The sequence below is a fragment of the Protopterus annectens genome, chromosome 1.part1 (genome assembly GCF_019279795.1).
Source record: "Protopterus annectens isolate FY-2018-M chromosome 1.part1, PAN1.0, whole genome shotgun sequence".
Lineage (NCBI taxonomy): Eukaryota > Metazoa > Chordata > Ceratodontiformes > Protopteridae > Protopterus > Protopterus annectens.
The window spans coordinates 565,633,088-565,659,828 of record NC_056726.1 but is presented as its reverse complement, the minus strand read 5'-3'; the positions used below and the strand labels follow the sequence as shown (position 1 = coordinate 565,659,828).

The 26,741-nt window shown below is 38.9% G+C and overlaps 1 protein-coding gene across 1 annotated transcript in view; it reads right to left on the bottom strand.

Moving 5' to 3' along the window:
* Positions 1–26,741, bottom strand: part of LOC122806400 (receptor-type tyrosine-protein phosphatase mu-like) — a 1,009,373-nt gene that overhangs the window by 643,798 nt on the left and 338,834 nt on the right. Inside the window, exons 10-11 of the mRNA XM_044076787.1 lie at positions 15,672–15,788; positions 3,476–3,630 (exon numbers count right to left, since the gene is read on the bottom strand). Coding sequence (XP_043932722.1) covers positions 3,476–3,630; positions 15,672–15,788 — 272 coding nt within the window. The remainder of the gene's footprint in view (positions 1–3,475; positions 3,631–15,671; positions 15,789–26,741) is intronic.

The window sequence follows — 26,741 nt, the reverse complement described above, 5'->3', positions numbered from 1 at the left end:
GGGGCACAATGACCTCTCTTGATCTAGATGTGAAACCTTTTGTGATGAGGTGGGCTATATAGAAGGTCTTTCTAACCACTTTGGCAACGTGATTGTCAAAGGAGAGATTACTATCTACTTGGGTCCCCAAATCCCTAATTACTTCTTCCGTACTTAATGGATTACCACCTATGTGGTAATTTGTGGGCACTCTGTTTTTGACAAAGGGGATGACTATGCATTTTTTGGCATTTTGCTTTAGGCCATGGCTCTGGCACCAGTTATCCATCTCTGTGAGACCGTTTTGGAGGATGCTTGTGTCAGCCGTAGAGTCAATTATGGCACCCAGTTTGCAGTCATCTGCAAACTTGGTCAGCCATAGTCCTCCCATGTTAGCCTGTACCTCAAGAGAAATATATACCGAACAAGAGAGGTCCCAAGACTGATCCCCGTGGGACGCCACTTGTAACTGGTTTAGAGTCTGACATGGCACCTGCAATACTGACCATGTGGGTTCTATCCCTGAGCCAGTTTGCAACCCATCTTGTGACATAGGGGTTGATATTTAAGCTGGTGAGCTTAATTATGATGCCCGAGTGGGGTATTGTGTTGAAGGCTTTTGCGAGGTCCAATTAGGCTGTGTGGACTACCTTCCCTTCATCTATGGCCCTGGTAACTGTTTCAAAGAAGTCGACCAGGTTCAAGAGGCAAGATCTGCCCTTAACAAAGCCGAATTGGGTAGGATCCAGTGTCTGGAGGTTCCCAATGTCTTTGTTTATGAGTTCCATGAAGATACGCTCCATAGCTTTGCAGACCAGGCTAGTCAGGCTTATAGGGTGATAGTTTCCGGGGTCCGTTGTGGCACCACCTTTGTGGAGCGGGACCACTGTTGCTGTACACCATTCCTTGGGTACATATCCTGTAGTAAGGCTGAGATTGAACAGTGACTTTATGTGAGGGTTAAGTTCTTCTTGAAGCTCATGTAAGACGCAGCCTGGGACACCGTCCGGTCCCATTGATGCTGTGTTTTTTGCTTTGGAGAGGGCAGCTCTCACCTGTTCATCTGTGATGTCAGGGAGGCTACACTCTGTTGGGATAGACATTTGCTCTTTTGGGGAGGGATGAGGAAGAGAAATTTGCACTGAACCTGTCTGCCAGGATGTGGGTTCAGTGTATTTTTTTGTCATTTTGCACTAACTCAGAGCATATCTGGGAGTTGCCACCCAGGTTCCTGACATAACTAAAGAAGGCCTTATGATTGTCTTTAGTGTCTTGTGCAATTTTTCTTTCGAAGCTAACCTTAGATGATTTTTATGAGGGATCGTAGTTTCTTGCTAGTACTGATCAGAGATGCCTTCCCTTTTTGGGATTTTGCTCTATCATGTAGTAGCTTCCTCCTTCTGTTGTATAGCTTATTTATGGCCAGGGTCCACCAGACAGGTCTCCTGCCTTTGGAGGAGTGAGTCTTGGTTTTATTTGGGATAGCACGATCCATGCATTCCTGTAGGTGTCCATAGAATGCATTTGTAAAGGATTCTGCGGTTTGAGCTGTATTTTCCACTGGCCCGGGGGCTTTGAAGGATACCACCTCGGTTTTGAGAAGTGTGAAGTTTGCTTTTGAGAAGTTCTTCACCGTGGTTTCCTTGGCTGGGGGTGGGGACGGGATATGGATGTCCAGTAAGATTAATTTATGGTCTGACCTTACCAATGAGGGGTATACCTCCGACCAGGTCCAATATGTTTTCCCCTCTTGTGGGGGTGGTGACCAGTTGTTCCATAGCATTTGAGTTTATAAATTCTAGGAATCGTTGGGCGAGGGTGTTGGGGCTTGAGTAGTTTTCCCAGTCAATGTTTGGGTAGTTGAAGTCATCCAATATAATGGTATTTGGAGAGACCTTCATATTCTCCAGTGTTCTCAGGAAAGCCAAGTGGGGTTCCTGAGTTTGGGAGGGTGGTCTGTAGCAGGCTACAAGCTGAAAGGCAGTTTTTCCCACTGTTAGTTGCACATGGATGGTCTCCAATGCTTCGTGCAGTGCTACTAACCTGGAGGTGTGGGTATCTTTGATGTATATGAATACTCCCCCTCCTTTTGTGGTTCGGTCCGAGTTTTGTGGCCGAAAAGCATGGTATGAAGTATAACCTGGTAGTGCTGGGGTGCTTTTGGGAGCCTTGAACCAGGTTTCTGTAACTGCACAGATATCGATATTCTCCATACTGAGGAGAGCCTCGAGTGCATGCATCTTGAGGTTTAGACTTCTGGCGTTGAGCAGCATTACCCCTAGTTTTTTTTTTGAATGTGTTGTCTATGGAGGTGGGTTTGTCTTTTAAGCCTTGCCTAAAAAAGGCACTATGGGGGTGGCAAGAGCCTTAGCCAGTATTCGAAAGCCCAGGGGTGACAGGTGCAAGCCAACCCTAGCAAAGCAACGTGGCTTGTCGAGCATGTCATCCCAGGCTGACAGACACTGGATCCCCTTTAAATGACACCAATACTTTAGCCAATTGTTAAAATTGATCATTTTGTCTTTATATTGTGGCATCATTTTTGGTGAGGGCAAGATGCTACTCAAGGTCAGGGTCATACTGGCCTGGGCTACATGATCAGAGAGCTCCTCTATGTCTCTTTTCATGTAGTCCAGGGAGGTATGTCTCAGGTCATTCACACCAGCATGGACAATGATGGAGTCATACTTGTACTTGCTTTGGAGTGACCTGAGTGCATGCGTTATGTGGTGGATCTTGGCACCTGACAGGCAGCTTACAGTGACCTTCTCCTTGTTCAGTCTGGTGAGTGGGACGTCAGTGTGTATGACAACAGAGTCACCTATTACAAGTGTATTAGGTGTGCTGTTTAGCCTTAAGGGCTGTGACTGTGTGGCACACTGACTTTGTGAACTATGTGATACATGGGTATTGGTGTGGGGTAGGGTTTGCTCGGATGTCTGCTTTGGACGTCTCTGCTGCTTAGGCAGATTTTTATTTAGAGCCTCCGAGTATGTTTTTGTGTGTTTATGTGTTTGGTTTGCTGATGCGGTAGGTCTATGTGAGACTGGAATTGTGGTGTGTGTGGTTCCCTTCTCCTCCTGACTGACTGAGCCAGTACTGGGTTGAGAGAGCTCAGCCTCCAGTTTGGCTATATAGTTGCATCTCTCACATATATTTGAGCTTGTAGGGAGGAGGAGAGAGTGGTCTGTGTACATAAGGCAATTGTAACATTGCCTCAAGATTCCCAGATTCACCAGCAGAATAGTATAAGGAACTACCTTTTGACTTATCAGAAAGGACCAATAGGGAGCCAAGTACTTAAAAGGAGTATAAGAGGGGTGTAGTGCTTTAGTTTATTAGTACTTACTTATAAGATTAGATAATCATTTCTTATTAAAATGGAAGCATCAGACACACACACACACACACACACACACACACACACACACACACACACACACACACACACACACACACACACAATGAATAACCAGAAGCTTTATTAATGTGTTACCTGCAATGAATGATTAAAGGTTGCGTAGTATTTGATGAGCAGGTATGCACTTGGTTAAGGAGGTGGAAAATCTTGATTGGCTTTATTGGTACATGATGGTCTGGCCATGAGGTATAATGAAACTGCTTTACCTCCAGTCGTGAGGAACAGTCACACTGTGGAAAGAAAATCCCATTACCATAAATCTCAGCATTCAATTTAACACTGTGTGGATGGCAAAATGCATACAGTATGAAATGTATTTAGTGTGCTTTGTTTTATTTCAGCAGATCAGCTACCAAATTTGGACAGAAGTAAGATTGATCAGTCTGATTTTTTGCTTGCATTTATTTTTGCAGTAAAGCTGAATGTGATATGTCTGTTTCTTCATGATATCTTTCATTACCCTCATTTTTGCCTTAGCAGCTAACTGATAACGAATCCTTTGTAATCTTTTACTGTGCCATTCAGTAATCTGTCTAAACAGGATATGCACTTTGCTTTATGTGGTATCTTTATAGTGTTACAGAAGTTTAAACAGAAATATGTAATTTTCTTTATTCATGTTTATATGCAGACATAAATGAACATGGTAGCACTCTATTGATCACAGCTTAAAGCACTGTTTTCTCCATAACGTTGTACTTCACTACTGGCTAAGTCATTAAATAGCAAAAATAAAGCCTCATTACCTATCATGATGTGAAAAGGATGTATGCTGCATTGCAATTTGTTAATGTTAGCTTGAAGCAGTGTCATTATTCAGGCACAATGCTCCATATGAAATGAATGTCTGGGGCAAATGCAGCTGGGCAGTGACCCTTTTCAGCAGAGGTCTAGGGACAAAACCTTCACGACATAAATACACCACAGGAAGTCTTATACAATTGCAGAACAGACATTTTACACAGTTGTAGTAAAACATTTATAGATATGTTTGTTAGGGATTAATATAACCAGTTGCAAAACTGTTAAAAGGCACATTAGAGGTCACAATGCTATACAATTTCACAGACTTAACAACTGGAAATAGCAGGGGTTGAGGTTCCTTCAATTAAAGCAGTATTAATACAAATAAGTTATAACATGATAAGCTCATGTTAATAGACTTGGGATAGTTTGGTCTATCATATGTTTTGATGAGTAATGTTAGTAGCAGCTGACACAATAGTGCACACTTTGTTCATACTAGTATCAAGCAAAAAAATTAATACTTCTATTGTTAAGATAAAAGAGGGTTTGTGTATTTACAAGGTTGATAAACTTGAATCTTTACAATTGTATGAGTCCATTTTCAGTTGTATGCCTTAGCTAATAACTTAAAGAGTTATATGAGGAAGACAATGAGGTTACTTAGTAGCTGAAGAGGAAGAACGCAACCATGTAATGAATACTGTTACAAAGGTGTGTGACTTAGCATTGTTGAGAGAGGGAGCTTGTTATATAAAGTTTGGTAGATATTCCAGTGTTTAGTTATGTGGATTTTGTAGGTACTGCCACTATAAAAGCTGTTATAGTTTTCTATTTGAACAAGGTTTGATTGGTGGAATATAGCTGTTGAGTAGGTTTGTACCATTGTTGTAAATAATTTTAAATCAGCAATAGATTGATTATTTTCTGGAAAGTGAAAAGCTTTATATGTAGTTTACAGATGATGATATGGAAGGTTACTGGGAAGTTCATGCCACTTAATTGGATGTAGTGCTGTGCCGTGGTCAATGTTATAAAAGCAAGTGGCAAATGAATCATTTTTATAATACTGGTGTAGCTTAGCTAGTTGGTTTGCTTGTAGAGTAGTTACAAATGAAGAATATGGAGTAGTCTTGGAACTAGGATGCCAAGAATTGTGGTTATTCTGCTTGAAGGGATGGGAATGGTTTTGCTGTGTTGAGTAAAGAGTCTGAGTTTGAGGTTGTTTTTTGCGATGGCATTTTTGGATATTTTAGTTTTGATAAGTGATATAATGAACTTTTTTGCATTGTATTGTTTATAATATGGAGAGAATAACAGTATCATTAGTTCGGTTTTGTTTGGATTAAGAAGTAGCTAACATTATTCAAGCCATTTTTGAATAATTTAAAGGATTGCTGAGGTTTTTGTATACTAGATTAAAGCGGAGTCACCAGCATTTTGGACTGTGGTAGACTGATGCAGGTCATTAATGAATATATTAAATAATAGAGGGCTGACTACTGAGCCGTGTGATACTCCTTCAGTTATTGGTAGGGGATCAGAGGGTGTGTTCCCATTTCACATAATATGTTCTTTGTGTAAGGTAGCTGGTGAACCATTTAACCACACTGTCTATGAACTTAAAGTTTTGTAGCTTGTTTAATATATTTTGGTGTGAAACCATGTTAAAAGCTTTTGAAAGATCTAATAACAAGGAGACAAAAACTTGCCCTTTATTAAGATTTTGGATAATTATGTTATAGCTTGATAACAGGACAAATTCAATACGATCAGCTGATCTAAAACCATGTTCTGTTGGGGATAACTAATTGTTTTTTGTTAAACAGGTGATACACAGTTTACATATGCATATTTATAGCACCATTTTCTGTGGTGATATTATAGCATTTGAGTAGCAATTCGATAATTTGAGAGATGTCCCCCCTTTGTGAAGAGGGATAACATAACATTGTTTCATTATTTTGGAATGTATGACTCAATGTAGAACAATTTATAAGAAAACAACAGGATATTCTATAGCACTGCAACCAGCTTGAGGAGTTCATCTGAGCCCAGTAAGGTTTGTTTAGGTTTCTGGAGTAGATTCTTAACTGTGAATACAGATACTGGTTGAAATGAGAAAGGAGGTGGCTTGGTACTGTTTGTTGGGCTTGACAAATTATTACTGATTTTTTGCTCTTGTTAATGTGATTTGTTTTTGGAGGAATTATTTGTGGGACTAACTGTTAGAGACTGTGTCTTGAGGAGGCTGTGGCTGCATTAACATGTATGGCAAATTCAATGCTCAGTGCTACTTTTGCCTTCTTTTCTTGGACCACTATATCCGGTTTTCTAGCATCTATCTTTTGAACTGTTGGAAATGGGTGATCCCATGTGATATAAACTTCATCATTTTCTATGAAGCTTTGTGGCTCATGTTTCCAGTGCTTTTCAGCCACTTCAATACCATAATGTTTGCACAATCCCCAATGCAACAGTCTTGCCACATTATTATGCCTTTCAGTATACAGTCCTTCTGCAATTACTGTGTCGCAACCAGCAACTATGTCTGTAACTGTTTCCAATTTGGTTTTACAAAGCCTGCATTTGTCTGTTTCTCCCACATGTTCAATGGACTTTGTAAACCAGCGTATACGTAGCCCACTATCTTGGGGTGCCAATATTAACCTTTCATCTCTTGGTTTGACTTCGCCTCTCCTTAACCATTCCTGCATTCATTCCTGATCAACATAAGATTCTTCCAGAAGTTTTCGATATTTGCAACTATATTTATGCTTTTTCCACATTTCTTGCCTTCTCAACTGGTCCTTCACCTTATATTCTTTCTTTTGTTTTTTTTGCACATTCAGTTGCTGCCTGATTTTTATCTACTTCTTGTTTGATTTACATTCCTGTTTGACATTGATATGCTTCTGCTAAATTAAGCAGAGAATCCTCCTCATGATGATTCTCTCCATGGGCTTGAAGATAAGGCTAGTCAGGCTAATAGGTCTATAGTTCCCAGGGTCAGTAGAAGCACTACCTTTATGCAGGGGGATAATGGTGACTGTTTTCCATTCAGCTGGTATGAAACTACTGCTTAGACTGTGATTGTAAGGACTAGCCAATGGTGATGTTAATTATTGTTTGAGCCCATATAGGATGCAGCCTGGGATGTTATCAGGACCCATTGATGCTGTGTTTTTGGTGTTAGAGACAGCATTTATGACCACCAGACCAGCTCAGTGTATGTGTTACCATTAACTACCAGTTTGGTGCAAATCTGAGCCTTACCTGGATGTAACTAAAGAACACCTTATGGTTGTCTTTAGTTGAAGAAGCTAACTTGGATTCATAGTTTGCCTTGAAAGACTTCACAAGAAGTCTTATTTGCTTATTTAAGCATCCTGGTTATTATCAGGGCCCACTGAGCAGTGTTCTTGGCCTTAAATAACACAGTGAGAATTTGCTCTTTAGTGATAGTTGGAGGGGAAATGGTGAGGGGGTATTTCCTTTGGGGGTGACTGGGAGTGATGGGGGTGGGTAATGCTGGAGCTGAATTTATTGGCCATCAGATATGTTATATCTTCTGGCTCCATATAGGTGGTTCTATTCACCATTAATTCGGTACCTTGTTGAGTGTTGCCTTTAAGGTTGCAGACACAACTGAAGAAAGCCTTATGATTGTCCTTACCTGTACTGGCTAAGAAATTTGGCTTTGGTGGACTTGTTTATTCCCTTGAGTTGCTTGTTCGGATTGATGAGGGTGTGTTCTGTTGGGCAATGCTCTTCCTGATTTTGGACATGATCCTTTCTTTTGTTATAAAGGCTATTTACATTAGAATTCCACCAGGGCGGTTTGTTTTTGAAGGTCGTCCTGTGTTTATTTCAGTTAGTTTCAGCAGCTATTTACCTGATTGTGCAGGATTTCAGGATTTCTGTGAACAATTTTGCATAAGCAGTTATGTTCACAGGGATTTTGGATTTTTGCTAGACTGTCACTTAGTAGGAGGTAGTTAGCCTTGAAATATTTTTTAAATATTCTGAGGTTAGCTGGGGCCCTTGGCTTATATTTACTTAAAAAAAAAAAAGCTTCATGATCTGGCAAAAAATACAGCCTCCATGGGATCCGATAACATCCCAGGCTGCATCCTACATGAACTCAGGCAGGAACATGCAGCACCATTATGCACCATAGGTTCATAGGTTCATAGGTTCATAGGTTCATACTAGGCTATCTGCAACTATACCATTATTTTTTGCTGTGCCTCTGCGAGCAGTGACACAAGAGGTAATCCCTGGGGTATATCTGCGATCTCATCCATTGGTCAAGATTTCTCTTGAACAAGGCTTGTGGCTCTGATGGATCTAGATTTTTGAGGTGAAGCATATTCATCAAATCTGGTTTGACATGGCCTTGTATGTTAGGCAAAGGTCACCTCTCTGAACTGATGATGTGACTGAAATAGAGCTGAGTTCTTTCAGTACAGATATTTGAGACCCTTTATCCTTTTGGTGAGGGACTTTTGTGGCCTCTTGGTCTGATGTGATGAGTATGAGTATTATGAGATCCCTCCTTGATAGATAGATGATCCCTTCATGATAGGTGTGGGCTGTGTAAAAGTCTCCCTAAACTACTTTAGCTACATGGGTGTCGAATGACAGACTACTATCAACCTGGGCAGATAAGGCTTCTTATAGTGAAAGGGGGTGTCTTACCTTTTAAGGATTTTGCTCTATCTTGTTCAACCAAAGCCTGAGTACTGGCTTCATTCCAGCTGAGTGGAGGACAGCCACTGTCATCCCTTTAGACAAAGGTGGAGTGTCCGACAATCTGGGAAATTATAGACCCATCAGCCTAACTAGCCTGATCTGCAAGGCCATGGAACAGATTATCATGGACCTCCTTCACAGGTACATTGGCAACCTCCAAATACTTGATCCCACACAGTTTGGCTTCATCAAGGGGAGGTCATGTCTGCTAAATTTGGTCGACTCCTTTGTGACATTCACCAAAGCCATGGACGAGGGGAAGACTGTGCACACCGCCTACTTTGACTTGGCCAAAGCCTTTGACACTATTCCCCACTCGGGTAAAATGAACTCTCTCAACTAGGCATCAGTCCATATGTTACCAGATGGGTAGCAAACTGGTTCACTGATAGAACCCATGTAGTTAAAATAGGGGAAGCCACCTCAAGCAGTAGAACCATAACAAGCTGTATACCCCAGGGTTTGGTCTTGGGGCCTCTGTTATTTGGGATATACTTTTCTGAGGTGCAGGCCAAAACCAGTGGGCTATGACTGACCATGTTTGCAAATTACTGCAAGCTAGGTGCTGTCATCAATTCCCCTACTGATGTGGACATCATCCAAGAGGGTCTCACTCAGACAAATGACTGGTTCCAGAAACATGGCCTCAAGCTGAATACCAAAAAATGCATCATCCCCTTTGGGGAGAGTGACACCCCACAAATTATCACATTGATAACGATGTCCTAAGCACTCAATCAGTCGTGAGGGATTTGGTCACTCAGGTTGATAGCAACCTGATTTTTGACCACCATGTTGCTTCCGTGGTATGGAAAACCTTCTACATGGCTCACCTCATAAGTAAGGGTATCTCATCCAGGAACAAAGAGGTCATAACATTCCTGTATTCTTTCTTTATAAGGCCCATTATTGAGTACAGTGCACCTTTCAGCATGTACCTTGCAAAGCACATGCAGCAGCTGGAGAGACCACAGTGGTTCTTCACCAGGGGAATCCAGGGCCTCAAACATCTATCATACACAGATAGGCTAAAAGCCCTGTCCTCTACTCAGTTTCATACAGACTCCTCAGTGGTGACCTCTGTCTGACATATAAGGCGATCATGGACCCCACCTTAATGGGACTGCTGCATATCCACAAGTCATGCTACGCTCGAGTAGCCCACATGCGTGGCCTCAACCTCACATGTTATAGCTTTTTGAATTTGTTTTAATGGTTTCTATATATACTATGAATGAAGCATGTTGACTGTAACATTGAATTGTGTAATGAATTTACATCAAATACTGAGCTATTAATTATAAGGACAACATTAAAAATATAAATCTATTTACAGTATTCTTATTAAATTTTAAATAGGATCATTCTCTGTGAGTATCAGTTTAGTTTACATACAGAAGGACCCACAATCCTGGTTAAATTAAATATGCTGCTGTGGAGGTGGAATTGGTAAATTCTACAATAAAGGTGATGTTATATTAATGAATCAGGGGAAACTAAATTTACTAGCTCAATAATAATGAAAGTAATTTACTATTTATTTATTTTTATTTATTTTATATTTGTTTACTGGGGTAGTGCACTGATCTCAATGGACCAGTTGCAGGGACAGCTCGGGTGAATAGGATCTCATAAGAAATGAACAAAACATAGTTAAAGATACAAGTATAGACTAAAAAACACACACATACATACATACATACATATATATATATATATATATATATATATATATATATATATATATATATATATATATGTAGTTACACTTGAAAAGATCGAACTGCCGAAATATACAAGACCATATGATCGATATTTCAGAAGATCAATCTTTTAAAATTGTAAAAAAAATAAATAAAAAACAAATACAAGAAGACGTTACTGCTGGGGGGCAAGCCCCCTGCACACCCCACCCCCACTACTTAAATATACCAACTCTGAGATCACGTTACAGCAGGGAATAGGAAATCTTCCTGTTCCACGCTGTATTGTCAATGTAGTGCGATCTCAGAGTTGGTATATTTAAGTAGGGGTGTGGGGGGGTGCAGACCCCCACATGGGGGGTGCAGGGGGGCTTGCCCCCTGCAGTAACGTCTTCTTGTTTTTTTTTTTTTTTTGTTAAATTTTAAAAACCTGATCTTCTGAAATATCGATCATATCGTCTCGACCATATGGTCTTCGATATTTCAGCCATTTGATCTTTTCAAGTGTAACCATATATATATATATATATATATATATATATATATATATATTATATATATATTTATATATATATATATATATATATATATATATATATATATATATATATATTTACAGATGCAAGAATATGCTATAATATTTAGTTCAAGAGGCAGCTAACAATGTCAAAACATGGATAGAGAATCAAATTATGTTTGGCAGAGCTTTATGGATAAGAAGTAGCCATAATGACTGAGATGGCTTATACTACAGGGATAGCAGCATATTATTATATAGAAAGGTATGAAGACATTAGAAGATGCAAGTAAGAATAGTTACGATAAAGGGCACCATGGGGAGAAGACAGAGAAAGGGGGGGGGGCATGCAGAGGGAAGGGGAAAGGAAAGGAGAAGTGTGAGAGAGATGCAAAGGGAAGAGAGATGTGGGATGAATGAGAGGCAGTAAGTAAGGAGATAACAAGATGAGATAAGAAATAATGAAACAGGGATAGAGAATTGCATGAGAAAGCTGCAGTGTTCATATAACATGAGTGAGTGCAGTTGTACTTTGCTTGGGTGAAAAGCTGTTCCTTGAGCTATTGCCTAAATTCTGCATACTTTTGGACATCTCAGATTGAGAGAAGAATGTAGTCCCATAGTTTATGTTCTCAGATGGAGAATGTATGGTTAGTGCAGTAAATTTTACTTTTTGGAGTTAGTACAGTGAGTTGAGATTGAGAGATGTCCCTGAAATTATATGTGGGATTTTGGTGAAATGTTTGAGTTAGAGGTGATTATGTTTCAGGAGAAATGACTTTGTGAATTAGTGATTCTAGTAGGAGGTTGGCTCTCAAATGTACTGGGAGTCAGCTTTTATTTCTCTAACTATGTATTTAATTTAATTTAGCTTCCCTAACTATGACTCAAAATGCTTATCAAGGAAGATATGCAAAGTGCATGTATATTTGGATTTCTTGATAAGCGAATAAAGAGTGAATTATTTTAGTGATGGGAGGAAAGATTGGGCCTACACTGATGGAACTGAATGTTTCAAGGTCAGATGTATTTATGTGCCATAAAGCCAAGTTAAATGTGAAAGACAGCAAAAATGAGGAATATTTTATGCCACTGGTCTTTCCAGTGAGGTTTTTGATGGGTGGGCTAGATGGAGTAGTTGACTGTGGCATAATGGTTAAGGTGTATACCTTACAGACACAACGTGCAAGGTTTGATTCTCATATGAGGTAATTAGATAGGCTTAAAATACCTCACAAAGGAACTTAGCCTAGTACTAACCTAAGAACAAGATATACTGACAGAGCTTTCTATGTCTGTGTGTAAAGTCCAAGGCTGTTGAGAGCAATTCAGTTTGTTTTCTATCTTTAAAATGTGAGCTAAAAAGAAGGTCCTAGAATAGATTTTATATGTACTGAAAGAAGACGCCTTAAGGATAATTTAGGGAGTAATATGTTAAGGAGAATGGAGAAATGGCAGCTACAGAAGGGTTTGCAACCTGATGTTGTCTATGAGCAATATGTCAGGTTTGTTTGCCTGGATGTTGATAGAATTCTTTAAAGATGCTGGATACAAGTGAACATCACAATAAGTGGGGGGGTATTAGACGTCAAGTAGAAATATGACATACATTTAGGAATATATGAATGTCTCCAATATGATTCAATGAGTGGGACAGGATTGAGAATGATACTCAAATTGTTGTTTCTTAAGAAAAAACATTCATTTATTAGTGCAGTTATGGGTCTAAGAAGTAATTGTTGTAAAGCATCATGCCTGTTATTTACACATGTCCTGAAGAGGAGAAGTTAAGAACAAAACTGCTGAACTGTGTAATGGCACTGATTTAAGAGGAATGGAAAACAGGTTGATAGTTGGTAATTCTTTTTATAATGGATGTATATATGCTTATTCGTGGAGATGATTATTTTCTTAAACATTTTAAGTACTGTCGTAGTTGAAAATGGTGTGTAATATTTCTGTGCAATTCTGATGCGTCACAGTCAGTAAATGAAAATCTTCAGAAAAAAACAAACAAAAACAAAACAAACAAACAAAAAAAACAATGGGAAACTTCAAGGCAAAAGATGCATGAAGAAGTAGGTCTATCAGCAGATAACTATGCATTTAGGATCATAGGAGGTTACTAGAATATTGGCCCTGAGGCTTTTATAAGCCTAGCCAAGAGTTTAGCCCATGTTTAGGCAAGTCAGTACCCAGCGCCCCTGTCCACCAGGAACACAGGCAGAATCCCAGGAGTGTATTTTCTGTTTCCCATCCAGTTATCCAGGTTGCACTTAAAAAGGGATAATGAGGTACTCTGCTTGACGTGGAGAGGGAGACTATTCTGCAAATGGGGGAGTCTGTAGGATATAAATCTGTCCTGCCAACAAGTCCTATTGATTTCACAGACCAGGTTGAGGTCGTGCGTATGGGTTGCATCAAGGTGGGGTCTGAGATTGCTCTGTATGCCAGACAGAGGTCAACTCTGAGGAGTGTACATGAAACTGAGTAGAGGGACAGGGCTTTTAGTCTATCTGTGTAGGGTAGGTGTTTGACGCCTTAGATTCTCCTGCTGAGGAACCTCTGCGGTATCTCCAGCTGCTACATGTTCTTTGTGAGGTACATGCCAAAGGGGGCGTTGTACTCAATAACTGGCCTTATAAGCGAAGAATACAGGGATTTTATGACCTCCTTGTCCCTGGATGAGATACCCTTACTTATGAGGTGGTCCATGCAGAAAGCTTTTCATACAATGGAAGCAACATGTTGGTCAAAGGTCAGGTCAACCTGCGTGCTCAAATCCCTCTCTACTGATTGTGTACTTAGGACGATGTTATTAATGTGATAATATGTGGGGATGTCACTCTCCCCAAAGGAGATGATGCATTCTTTTAGCATTCAGCTTGAAGCCATGTTTTTGGCACCAGCCATTTGTTTGGGTGAGACCCTCTTGGAGAACGTCCATATCACTTGGGGAAATGATGACTGCGCCCAGTTTGCAGTCATCTGCAAACTTGGTCAACCACAGCCCGCTGGTTTTGGCCTGCACCTCAGGGAAGTAAATCCCAAATAACAGAGGCCCCAAGATATATCCCTAGGGTACGGCACTCGTTATGGGTCTACAGCTTGAGGTGGCTTCCCCTATTTTGATTAGGTGGGTTTTATCAATATTTATGAGTCCTTTTAGTGTTTAATGTCTCATATTTTATCTCCTCCTTCAGCAAACACATCTAGTACTTTGGAGTTCAACATTCTCTCCTTCCTGTGAGAATCCCATAAGGACCCTACTTTGACATACTTTTACTAACATTTGTGTATTTTTACATATTTCTTAGTTTCCCCAGTGAGAGATACATTTCCAGACAGGATTCTACAAGACCAGGCATGACATCAAAGGAGTTTGGTCAAGTAATTTATCAGTTTTAGTGGAAAATCCATAGTAATAAGCTTACTGTAGGTATCTTAAATTTAGATGCAGATCAAAAGCATCTAATTATATCTGTTGATCTTTTTTTGTGGGGTGTTAAACCATCTGCACCATTCTTTCTACATTACTCAACTGCAAAATGCTTTCTTTGACATGTAAAACATGAAGTATCTATAGCTGGATTCCAGACCATTTTAATATGACTTAGATATGTCTGCTGATTGTCCCAACAGTACTTGACTATAACCTGTAATCATTAGCAGCCTAGAATAGGATCTGTCCAAATATAGATGGCACCCTGACTACTACTACAGGGGAATGCAAATTAGTAAGGTAGATAGACTGTGGTACTGTAAATCCTCCAGTCAGGTAGCATATCAGCCATTACAGAGTTCAGAAAGTTGTTAAAAAAAAACAAAAAGTATATATATATTGGTTCATATATTAGTACTAGGCTAACTGCCCATGTGGGCTATTATAAGCCTAGCCAATTACTCCATGTCAGAATCAAACCCTGCACCTTGTGTCTTTAATGTAAACACTTTTACCATTATGCCAACCTCCAACCCCATATGCAAGTAAGAATTCTTGGTGGGAGCTAAAGAGGAATAAAAGACTGCCTTGAGATGTTCTGAGGCTCAACACCATAGGTGGAGGTCCTTACTGTCTCTAGATAGCCCATTATTCCCCAATAATAGCCACCTAGGAAGCTATTATTATGCTTAGAAAATGACACTTAGGGTCCCAGTGCATAGCCAACTATATCTTTAAGTTTCCTCCTGTTACACTTTTACTTGCCTAGGGCCATGAATAATGATTTATGTGTTTAGCACTGTTTTTACTGTTTTATATTGACCTGTGTGATGCTTGTCAAGTTGTATATGATATCTGCTTGTTCTACCAGCTTTAGATGTGTTTACAAAATATCTAACTATTACATTTATTTTTGGTTCCAGATGTCAGCAAATCAGTAATTGTATTTATATGTCCATTACTGCATTACTTATGTTTGGGAACTTTCCTTCTGGCATGTTCTTTGAAAATAAGCTCTATTCAAGAGGGCTAGCCTGGTCAGCCAAAAAATGCATGTGGTAAATAAATAAAAAAAATACAGTCAGTCTTAGGATAAGCAGGCAGCATTACCTTTTCAACAGTGAACGTTCGGATAATGACATCTGCAGCTTGCTTTGTCATACTAAGAGTCACTGTAATATCACCATAATTCTTTGACTGCTCTGGCCAGTAACATTCACACTTGACCTGTTGAAAAAGATGCAGTTTAAAAATGTTGAAATATATTTTACATTATAGCTGCAATATTTATATAAAAGACAACTAAAGAAAAGTCATATACATTTATCACAGAGTAAGGAACGTGTATATAAAAAAATATTGATACAAAAATATTAACTGTGGCTGAGTTGCATTATGTATTATATCAATTCAAAATAATCAATATTTCTTCATAAGAAATGCAAAAATCAATAACACTGGTCACTGTTTTAGTAAGCTATGCACTGATTTGTCTCAGAATTGTGCTAATCAACAAATCCCAAATGACAGATGTGTGCACACTGCTATCAAATGGTGAAAAGGTAGAATTTTAAACATTTCTAAGGGGGCTGCTTTAATTGGCATGAAAATGAGACAAACACTATATGATTGCTGTCTCATTAAGCAGTTCCTTTTCTTTTTTCAGTTTTAATGCATATTAGTTGGTGCTTTTTACAGAAACAGTCAAGAGTTATGGAAAATTATTTTTAGCTAGACAGATTTCAAATCTATGTAATCAGGACTTCATTTACAATACTCACAGGCTCATATCTCATGCAGAGCAGTTACTGACTTAAATCTGAAAACCCACCAGATTATTTCTCAGTGTATGCAGTCTAAAGAAATATCTCCTGAATACCTTCAGTGCTAACAATATCCTACTTTAATAATGAGTGATACAGTGATGCAGCATTCCTGACTCACTATCTTTGATTCTCATGTTCAGTTTCCGGCTGGGGAACCTTCTGTATGAAGTCTGCAAGTGTTTCCTGTGTCTGCATAAGCTTTCTTCAGGATCCCTGGTTTTCCCCAACATCCAGGAGACATGCTAATAGCTGAATTGGTGGGCTTCTAAATTGCCCCTAAATGTGTTTCTTTTGGGAATGAGAGGATTGAGAGGAGACTATGTGTGGGGTTGAGCCATGCATATATATGAATCCTATGACAGAGTGTCATCCCATCCAAGGCTGGCTCTCTGCCTTATGTTCATTTTTTGCCAGGACAGGTTATTACTCCACCATGAACCTGTATAGGCTAAATAAAGTGGGTATATTTGAAAATTAATTGACATTCTAATGATTTTTAGACTTATAAGAAAATGCAAATTTTTGTCTTTCAGTTTTGAAAAGAAATATCAAACAATGCATGACAGACCTCTTCTTTGCACCCAACACATTTTGTTGTTTATTTTGCAAGAATATTACAGCAAATCTTCTAACCATAATGAGAGTTATCTAGACTAGAAAAGTGAATTGTCCTCTGTGTGACTTTTTTTTTTTAGTACAGGGGTTTGATTAATGAATTCTGTCGCACCACATTCTAGTCCATATTTTTATTAGGTTTTATAGCCGGATGTCGCATCAATAGACAGAGGTGGCATTATTAGTACTATCACAGAATAGTGGAAGACCTAAAAGCATCCATGACTAGTCATCTGAAACTTTGGGCTGAAAGCGTGTTATCCTTCCCACGAGATGGGAATAAATGACCAAGTTTTCTGCAATGAGAGCATAAATTCAAAGTGAGCGGGTGTGGCTTTGATTCTTGTCTGGAAGAGAGTGAATCCTCTCAAATGTGCACCAGACTTCACCAATAAAGGGGGACTCCCATTGAAATGAAAAATGACATTAAAGGCAGATTGTCAGCTGCAATGCAATTAGCCTGCATGCAAATCCTGAAACTTGAAATTAATCAGAAAAAAGAGTCATGAGATTTATGCTTATTGTAACTGGTCAAATCCTACAGCAGTGCGGTTTGTGCAATAGAGGAAAAGAAACAAAAATGAAGCAAGCAAAAGTATTGCGTATATTTGCCTATTTCTTGACAAACTGTGGAATAAAACATCTCAGACTATGTTATTAGAAAACATTTATGCCTTTACTTAAAACAAAAACACAAACTATTTTTACCTTATTTAATATAAAGCAAAAAAGCAGCTTAATCTTACATTTCAGAATGTTGAATTTTAGACAACAGACATCTGCCTCAAATGTGAAACAGTTCCAGCTTTGTTTCAGTTTGGCCTAGACCTTTCTTTCTTTTAGTAGTTGTAGTTCAATATACCAGACCTTCAACTGACAGCAGTTTTAGACTTTTTAAACAACTATGTTTTCAGTTCACTTTCAGAATAGGATGACCCTTTCAACAAGTAATTTTAAGATTTACATTTCCTTTCACATGGCCCACAGTTTTCACTTGGTCTCAACCTTCTTAGCTTTTCTTGCATTTCACAAGGAACTTCTGCCCTTCTTTCCATCTACAATGCTCCCAGTATCATAGCAACCCATGAATTTCAGGGTGATTGTACCTCAGTTCAGCTGATTAGCTTCATTTCATAATAATTCCACAAAACTTGTGTTTCTGCTCCTCTCCTGGTAGTAGTCTAAAATCTATCATTTCTTAAACCTATAATTATTTTAAATTAAATTATCCTTGATGTTCCCTATGCAGACTTTTAACTCTTTATTGCTGTGGTAGGTCTGGCCATATTTTTTTCTAACCATCCTCTTTTGAAATACCTTCCTCTTACTGTCCACCCAAAGAATATATCCTATGGCCCTCACCCAGCACAGTATAGGGGTGTTTTGCTATGTTTGCTGACAGACATGCACATTAGATATACTGTTCATATTACCAGAGAGGGAGCCTGGGTGGTGTAGAGCAGAAATTTTAAATGACTACAAAGTTAATGCACACCAAATGACTTTGGCATTATTGATATGGTAGTAAGACAAAGAATATAGGGGAGCTTGTGAAATTGGCAGGTCAGTAAGAACTATTGAAGGGAAGTGAGTACCAACTTGAAGATAAAGCATTATTTTTAACTGTTGCACTACAGGCTCCTGTGGGGTAGCTTTCAGCTCAACAAACACCCTGTATGCTCCTTACCCTGGCATTCTTTTAATGCTTCTGTTTGTAAATCAACCTCTGTATGAACCTAAAATGTCTTAGAATGCTGAAGGACTCAGAGTGCTAGATATCAGCATAGTGCACTTTTTGAACTCAATAATATTTTTGTTCAGTATACTTTATCCACTTACCGCTCAGAGGTGCACTAACTTGAGTGAGACTTGATAAGGAATAAACTAGATCCACACTGTTAGGCATACATCTGAGCTAATGTATTGCTAGGCCAAGACAGGCTTTTACTTTTTCTTGATAATTGGCTAAGACCATTTTTGTACAGCCTCTGATGACTATGTGGAGTCTTATGACACCCTGTCAGATTAAACATCCCATATATATGGTGGCCACCATTGCTATTTTGCATTTGGAAGGAGTGGCTATTAAGCCTGCCATTCATAAAGTAACCAGGATAGCTTGTATTTTCATCAACCTAATCTAAATACACAGCCGTATACTCAGTAAGGGTTTTCAAAATCCTATTCATTAGCCAGCAAAAAGTAGTAGACACCCCACAAAGACCAAAAGGTAATATTTTAAACAGAAACAGGTCTTCTGAGGTTGAAAATGAAGTCTTTTCACTAACATGTTTCATAGGAAGTATTGCCTCCATTCTTTTGTGAGGTCTAGGATAGTTAGATATCTTGAAATCCCAAGTTTTTCTATCCGTTTGTCTTCTGTCTGTTTGAGAGATGCATCGTACATCAAAAAATCTATTTAAACAGTGAAAATCATTGCAAAACCATATACTGCCATTTAGTTTGGGTACTCAGACAATGTAAATATTCCATGTACAATAGGACTCTTCTGTTACCCTCAGCTGCAGCATATTATGGATTTCTTGACAAGTTTGTCTTTGATCCTTAGAAATCTTATAAAGCTTACAATTTATTTTTCTCCTGACAGTGTTGTTGTTGTTTGTCTTTTGGCTTTTCCCGGTAAGGGGTCGCCACAGTGGAACTCTGATCAACTAATGAGTGGTAGTGGATTTTTATGAAACGCCGAGGTGCCAGCTCGATGCCCAACCTTCAACTAAGGCACACCCATTTACGCACGCATGTCTTTGGAACGCTACCCAACCATGGGGAGGACATGCAGACTCCACACAGAAGGCACTCCCAAGCCCAGCTGAGAATCGAACGGTGACAGTGTAATATGAACTAAATTCAGCACCTTATCTCTAGGTTGAAAGCCCCGTACCATAGATTTTCTTGTTATACTTGTACTTTCAGGCCTACTTTCTTACTTACTACTTTTTACTTTCTAGGCTTGCTCCAAATTCTCACAAACAATTGGTATGATGGCAAATATCATTTCTTGCATGTCAGAAACATGTCTCTGTACACCATTAAAGTGGGGTAATCTCTTTCTTTTACACTTCTCTGTCTAAAATTCACCTGGGATGCCTCTCATACAACAGTGCAAATGCGCTAAAGCCAGTAAAAGCCTGGTGTTCTCTGCTAAGAGCAATCAGAAAGCCAGTAAAAGCTTGGTGTTCTCTGCTAAGAGCAATCAGAAAGCCAGTAAAAGCTTGGTGTTCTCTGCTAAGAGCAATCATTAGGTAGGGCAATGGTGATTCCCAATTATTTCCTTCATTATACAAACCCATCTTTAAAGTGTTATTAAATTGTTCTATCAGTGCATCAGTTTGTGGGTTATAAACTGATGTTGAAAGTTGTTTATTTCTTAATGAACTGACAGATTTTTCTTTACTTTTAACATAAAGAATGCCACCTTTCTTTAGATATTTCAATCCTAGAAAACATAAACTCTAACTCTTTTAGCTTTTCATTTTGCTGCCACCCTCCTTAGAAGAATGGCCTCAGGGAAATGGTTGACCTAGTCCACTACTATTAGTATATGCTGAAACCCTTTCTCTGTCTTGATTGAAGGTCCTGTTGTATCTATAAGCTATTCCTTTGAAGATTAACTCAGTATTAGGCATTAGTACTAACAGGCATTGGGACCCAATTTTCTACCTCTGAATACAGTCATTGATTTTGACATAGTATTAGTGCACGAGTCTCATTGCACAGATTCATTCACTAAATGACAGTTTCTAGTGAAATGCTGGTAGTGGTGAAGCCTAAAGTGTTTTATTTTGTTTGTTTTATACTCAGTGCCAGTGGATTTTCAGACCTCTGTTTTAAAGCCAATTTCTCATCCCATCCTTTATTTCAAAAGTAATCTTACTGTGTTACTTGAGTGAGTGAAGTACCACTGAATTTTGTCTGAGGGAGTGTGCTACCACCTCTGTTGTGACATACCATTTCAATAACTCAACACATTGACCTGCTATTGTGGTGTTCCTTTCTGATACCCCCATAACTCTAGGTAGATCATTCAGAAATTGGTCAATTACCACCAACTCACAGACCTTCAGGGCACGATGGGTCTTCACTTTTAGCCATTTGTATTCCAGTTGAATGAGGGTAAACATCTGGATCTTGGTCGTGACTCTATGGTGTACACCCATACATGAACCCTCTTGAGCTTGTACAGCAAGGATCTGTGACAGTAAGCATGACGTCAGCACTGGCCAGTATCCATGTCATCAGCTTGTCACAGTTGTTGGCTCTAGCAAGTTCTGAATCATAAGATTTTTGAGCTTCCCCATAAAAAATGGGAACGTATCTCTGACTCATTCAGCTTTACGCTATTTGCCTCACTTGTCATTTTCTTTCAGTTATTAGTAGGAAAGCCTCTACAATGTGATTGATTTTTATTTTTTTGTGCAGTGGAATTGACTGTAATACTGGATGTTGCTATTCTGTTGAGGACTTCAGTTGTCTGGATCTGTTTTTTTGTCATGTTTACAAAAAGATAGTGATAAGTGAAAAAGCCTCAAATTGCTTTTTCCATGTTTTCTATGTTTAAGAAAGACTCAGCAGGTGTTTAAACACACATTTACTAGAACAAATGTTCTAATGACACAAGATTATACACACAGGAATGGGATTACTGGAGCAACCCCTTTTATTGCCACAGAAATCCTTGTATAGGTGCAAGATTTGTTTTTTGAAACATCGCAAAAAGTAATAACTGCTCTGCAAGGAGTTATCTATTTATATTCAGCCCTTTAAGTACTTTGTTTATCTCCAAAAAGAAAAATATATCTCTCACTTATCTCTGGGTGGAGGTGAATAATTAAACAGCAGTTTTAAACTCAGAGCTACAAGAGCTGTTGAGTTTAAAACTACTGTTTGCATTTTTTTTGTTTTGGTTTTCTACATTTAAGGTTTGGATATGTCCATTACTTTTTGAGTTTGTTGTATTTTAAACTTTGTTTTACTGCAAAGTTTTTTCTTGAAGTCTTAAAAGTTGTCGGCTAGGGTCAGTTAGCAAATGTTCCCTTTGTGTTCATTGATTGAAAAGGAATTCAACCTAGCTAATTAGTGGGAGGAACTGAGAAACAGTTTTCTTATTTAAGGTATTTTCCTACATTCCTCTCTGAGCAGCCAAATGCTCTGGATTGTGCAGAATGCTCCATATTTGTGATTGATTTTACCCACTGTTCCGCTGTTCTGCACTGAACAGTGGTGGCTCCGCTTTGGGATTTTTGACTGTCTCATATATCGCAATTACAGCCAACTAGCATTGCAGTACATGATCCAATCAAGTAACTACTCTTAAGGCAAAGGAAGCCAATCTGATGGCAGAAAATGCAGCCTGAGCCAATCAAGTGCCGCTATCAGTTTTTATTTTTCTATTATCGCCTACAGATGGTTGGAGGGGGGTTAAAACAGTTGAAAAAAAAAAGTTTGTGTCTGCATCATGACTGTCAACAGTTAAAGTATCATAGTTTAATTATTTTCACCACAGACTAAAATTAAATGACTATTATTGCACCACAAAAAATGAAAACTTTTAGTTGAAGGTGGAATTTTTTACAGCAGTTTGAAACAAACCTAGTTTTTCTGATACGTCGATATCATAACAAAGTCTTAACAACTTGCCAACTTACCTGAGCAATTTCTTCAAGAAATTCATAAATAGAGTGAAAGGCTAAGCAACTCACAGCTGTTTCAGCTGCCGGAAAACTGTTTTATTAAAGGAGTTTAATATCCCAAGTGATAATAAGAATCGGTGCCGAATTAAGTTTTCTAATGATGATTTGAAGAAAAAACAAGGATGTGTATGTATGTGTTTGTGTGTTAGTTTTACTTGAGCACTAAGAATCCAATGTCTGAGATGAATTCAAAATTCTCTGGACTGTTTTTCTGTTTTTCTATGGTTTTGTTGATATTCTGTGCATTAATTGTTACTTTGGGCAACCACCTAGCACATGTTTTTTCCTGTCTATATGAACTGAATGTAGGCTGCTATAATGTATATCTGGAAGTCAGAAGTTCTGTTTTTTTCTGCTGGAGTATGTTCTTAGGGTATTAAGGTTATGATTTATGTTTGTGCATTTATTGCTGTTGCCTTGGAAACCTCTTAACTGTCCAGAATTTTGCAGAAGGTCCCGATTTTAGCTCGTATCTTACCCTGTCTGTATGATTTGTTTTACCTTCTGGTAAATCCACAAGGATTGCTGTCAGTCGAATAACACTAGCCAGGCATTAGAGTGTCACACTTATTATTTCTCAGAAAATAAAAGTTTTTGGTTAGGGTCAGTTAAACATTCCTTTTGCATTCACTGATTGAACAGGAATTAGATCTAACTGATTAGTGGGAGGAGCTGAGAAACAGTTTTGTTATTTAAGGTGTTCACCTACATTCCACTTCAGCTACAAGAGTTATAAATTTAAAACTGCTATTTGACTGCATTCATGTTTGGATTTTTTTCCCACCCACCTGCCCAACTATTATCATGGTTTTAAACTTGGTACATTTTTAGCTGCCCACACATACTGTAAATGGATCTGTGTTTACCCATCGAATGGTAACATCGTTCATCGTTGAATGGCATTACATTGTAAATGCCATTCAACAAAACCTCCTCATGTGGGGGGCTGCACCCCCCACACCCCTCCACTAATTATATATACCAACTCTGAGACTGAACTACAGTGGGGAAAGGGCGATCTTAGAATGGCTCAATGAACAGCATGTTCACTGACATATGCCATTCGATGATTTTACCATTTGATGGGTAAACATAGACCCACTGTGAATTAGAGTTTGCAAACCCCTCCCAGTGCTACTTCTACTTGGGTACTAATAGCTCAAACTGATAAGGCAGTCTCATTAGACTCTTAAAGCTCAAGTTAGCACCTGCTTCAGGTAATCCAGTTTCAAATAGTGCCCATGCAATATTCAGTGTTAATCTGAATTGTATATTGTTATTTTCTTTGTTTTAATCAAAAGTGAACTGTTTTTAACTTGGTCTGGGACCTTAGTGTTATAGTACCCCTCACAGCAGTGGGAGAATTGTGAGTTGCTGCAGGATCTGAGCCTTGATTATTTTGTTTCTACTGCTTTTTACTGTTTGTATTTTACTTGGTGTAGGGCCTTAGTCTTGTTAGTATAACTCACAACAGTGAGTGAGCTGTGAATTTCTGCAGGATGTGAGTCCCCTTTATTACTCTTCTATTGACTTTTTCTGTTTGCATTTTACTTAGCCTGGAAACATTAGTCTAGTCTTGTAGTATCAATCACAATTGGTACAGCATTGTAAATTGCTCCAGGACCTTAACTTCATTTTATTACATTTCTACTGCATTTTTTCTGTTTGCATTTTACTTGGTCTAGGAACCTTAATCTTGTAGTAGCACTCACAGATGAGAGAATTGTGAATTGCTGCAGGGTCTGAACCTTATATATACTTATACTGCATTTTTAATGTGTACTGATTGGATTCCTCTCTCTAACTCAAATCCCAAAACCTCTGTTGACCTGTGCAGCAATGGTTTGAAATGCCCTGTATAAAAGCAGGCACCTAGAGTTGTAATTGTCCACATAAAACGTCCTCTGTTATTTTCTCAAGTATCTAGCTGAGTGTAGAACAGCTATTTTTCCACTGAGTAACATTACCCCAGAAGTGTTGTTTTATATCAATCCTAGGCGTCTCCTCCCAGCCCAACAACTCTAAACCCCAATTGCACCACCCTTCATAGATCACAAAAAAGAGAATCCACAGCCATGTATATGCACTTTCCTACTGTCTTTGTAGCCAGCCTGGTGGAAATGGGCATTTTGAGACAATATAGAAATTGTTTCATGTTTACTGACAACCACCTTATTCCTAAGTAGACTGAAATAGTATGTGAGAAATGCAATTACACTGTTTTTGAAGGCATAACTTCTATATACAGACATCGATATCTCCAAACACGTTGTCAATACACCTACAGGTTGCCAGTACACACACTCCATCTACTATGGATCAGATACAAACTCAAATATGCTGAGGCTCTTAAATGCAATCTGTCCAAACCTCAAAGGCCTCCCATAATTTGCCCACAGCATCCTCTCAAACACGCGACAAAGATAACACTTCCCAGGACACATACAGCCACATCTCACAATGTCTCAACTTCTAAGCCCTTAAGATAGCCTGCCACACAATCCAATATATTGGTCATTGGAGACTCTATTGTGAGACACACTGTTGCCCCCCTCACTAGACTGAGCAAAGAGACAGTCACGGTCAGTTTCCTATCAGGGACAAGGATCCGCCAGATCACGTGCACTTAATACATTGAACCACAAGTAGAAGTAAGACTCTGCTATAGTCCACATGGGTGTTAATGACAAATGACCTAAGATGTACCTCTCTGGGCTACATGAAGAGAGACATGATACAGCTTTGAGATTACATGTCCACGACAGGTATGAGTCTAGCATTGAGTAGCAGTCTACCTTCTCTAAGGATGATATCACAATATAAACAGAAGACGATTGACTTTAACAATTGGCTTAGTTACTGGTGTCATTATAAGGGGTACAGTATTTGTCATCTTGGGAGGACATGATAGATTGACTACACTGCTTTACCAGGGATGATTTGCATCTGTCCCCACTAAGATTTTGAAAATTGGCAAAACCATTATCCACCCTATAGTGCCTTTTTTAGGTAATGCTAATGTGATAAATCTCCCAGCATAGTAAATTCTATGCAAGATTAACCAAAGGTGTTATTTCTCAAAGCTAGGAGTCTCGACAAGAAGCTCCACTCCCTGGAAGCACTCCTCACCCTGAAGAGTGTTGACATCTGTTCAGTTACTGAGACATGGTTTAAAGCCACAGAATCTACCCTGGCAGTACAAGCCTATAATACCTTCCACCCTACTGCACAAGAAGGGGCAAGAGGTGGAGGTATATCAATCTACATAAAACGTAAGCACACCTAAAGACTGGTCAAACAATACGACATGCTTGAGCTATTCCATGTCCAACTAACTGTAGGTAAAGTTCAATGCCATAGCCTTGCCAGCTATAGTTCCCCTGTATGACCCAGGATAACCATGCCACATACTTGAATGTACTTCAGTCACTCACAATTCAGCTCAACACCATATTCATGGGAGAATTTAACTATCCTACCATAAACTGAGATACATGCACAACCACTAACATGCAGGCTCAAGGATTCCTGGCTTTTGTCAATGCAAACACCATGGAACAGCTACTCTGCACACCTACTAAGGGTGCAATTATCCTGGATCTTGTACTCATAAATATGAGGGGAACATTGCACCTCCCCCCAGTGTAATGTCCTAACTGGTCAGATCAGATTACAAAGCAGTAACCCTTAAAACAAATATAAAGGCTTGACTCCCAGCAAACCCCAGAACCTGTAACAAGTTTTTCAAGGCTAACTACCATCTATTAAATGAAGGTACATATAAATTCCAAGCTCCTGCTAATTCAGTCTTTGCAGAAATGTTTATAGAAACCCCGTACAAGCACGTAAATAACTGCATAGCAACAGCAGTTCAAACTGAAATAAATGTAGGACAAACTTCAAAAACAAGCCCCCTTGGTGGAACCCCTGTATAAATAGTTTGTACAACAAAAGAAGGAGAGAAAGAAAGAAAGAAAGAAAGAAAGAAAGAAAGAAAGAAAGAAAGAAAGAAAGAAAGGAAGAAAGAA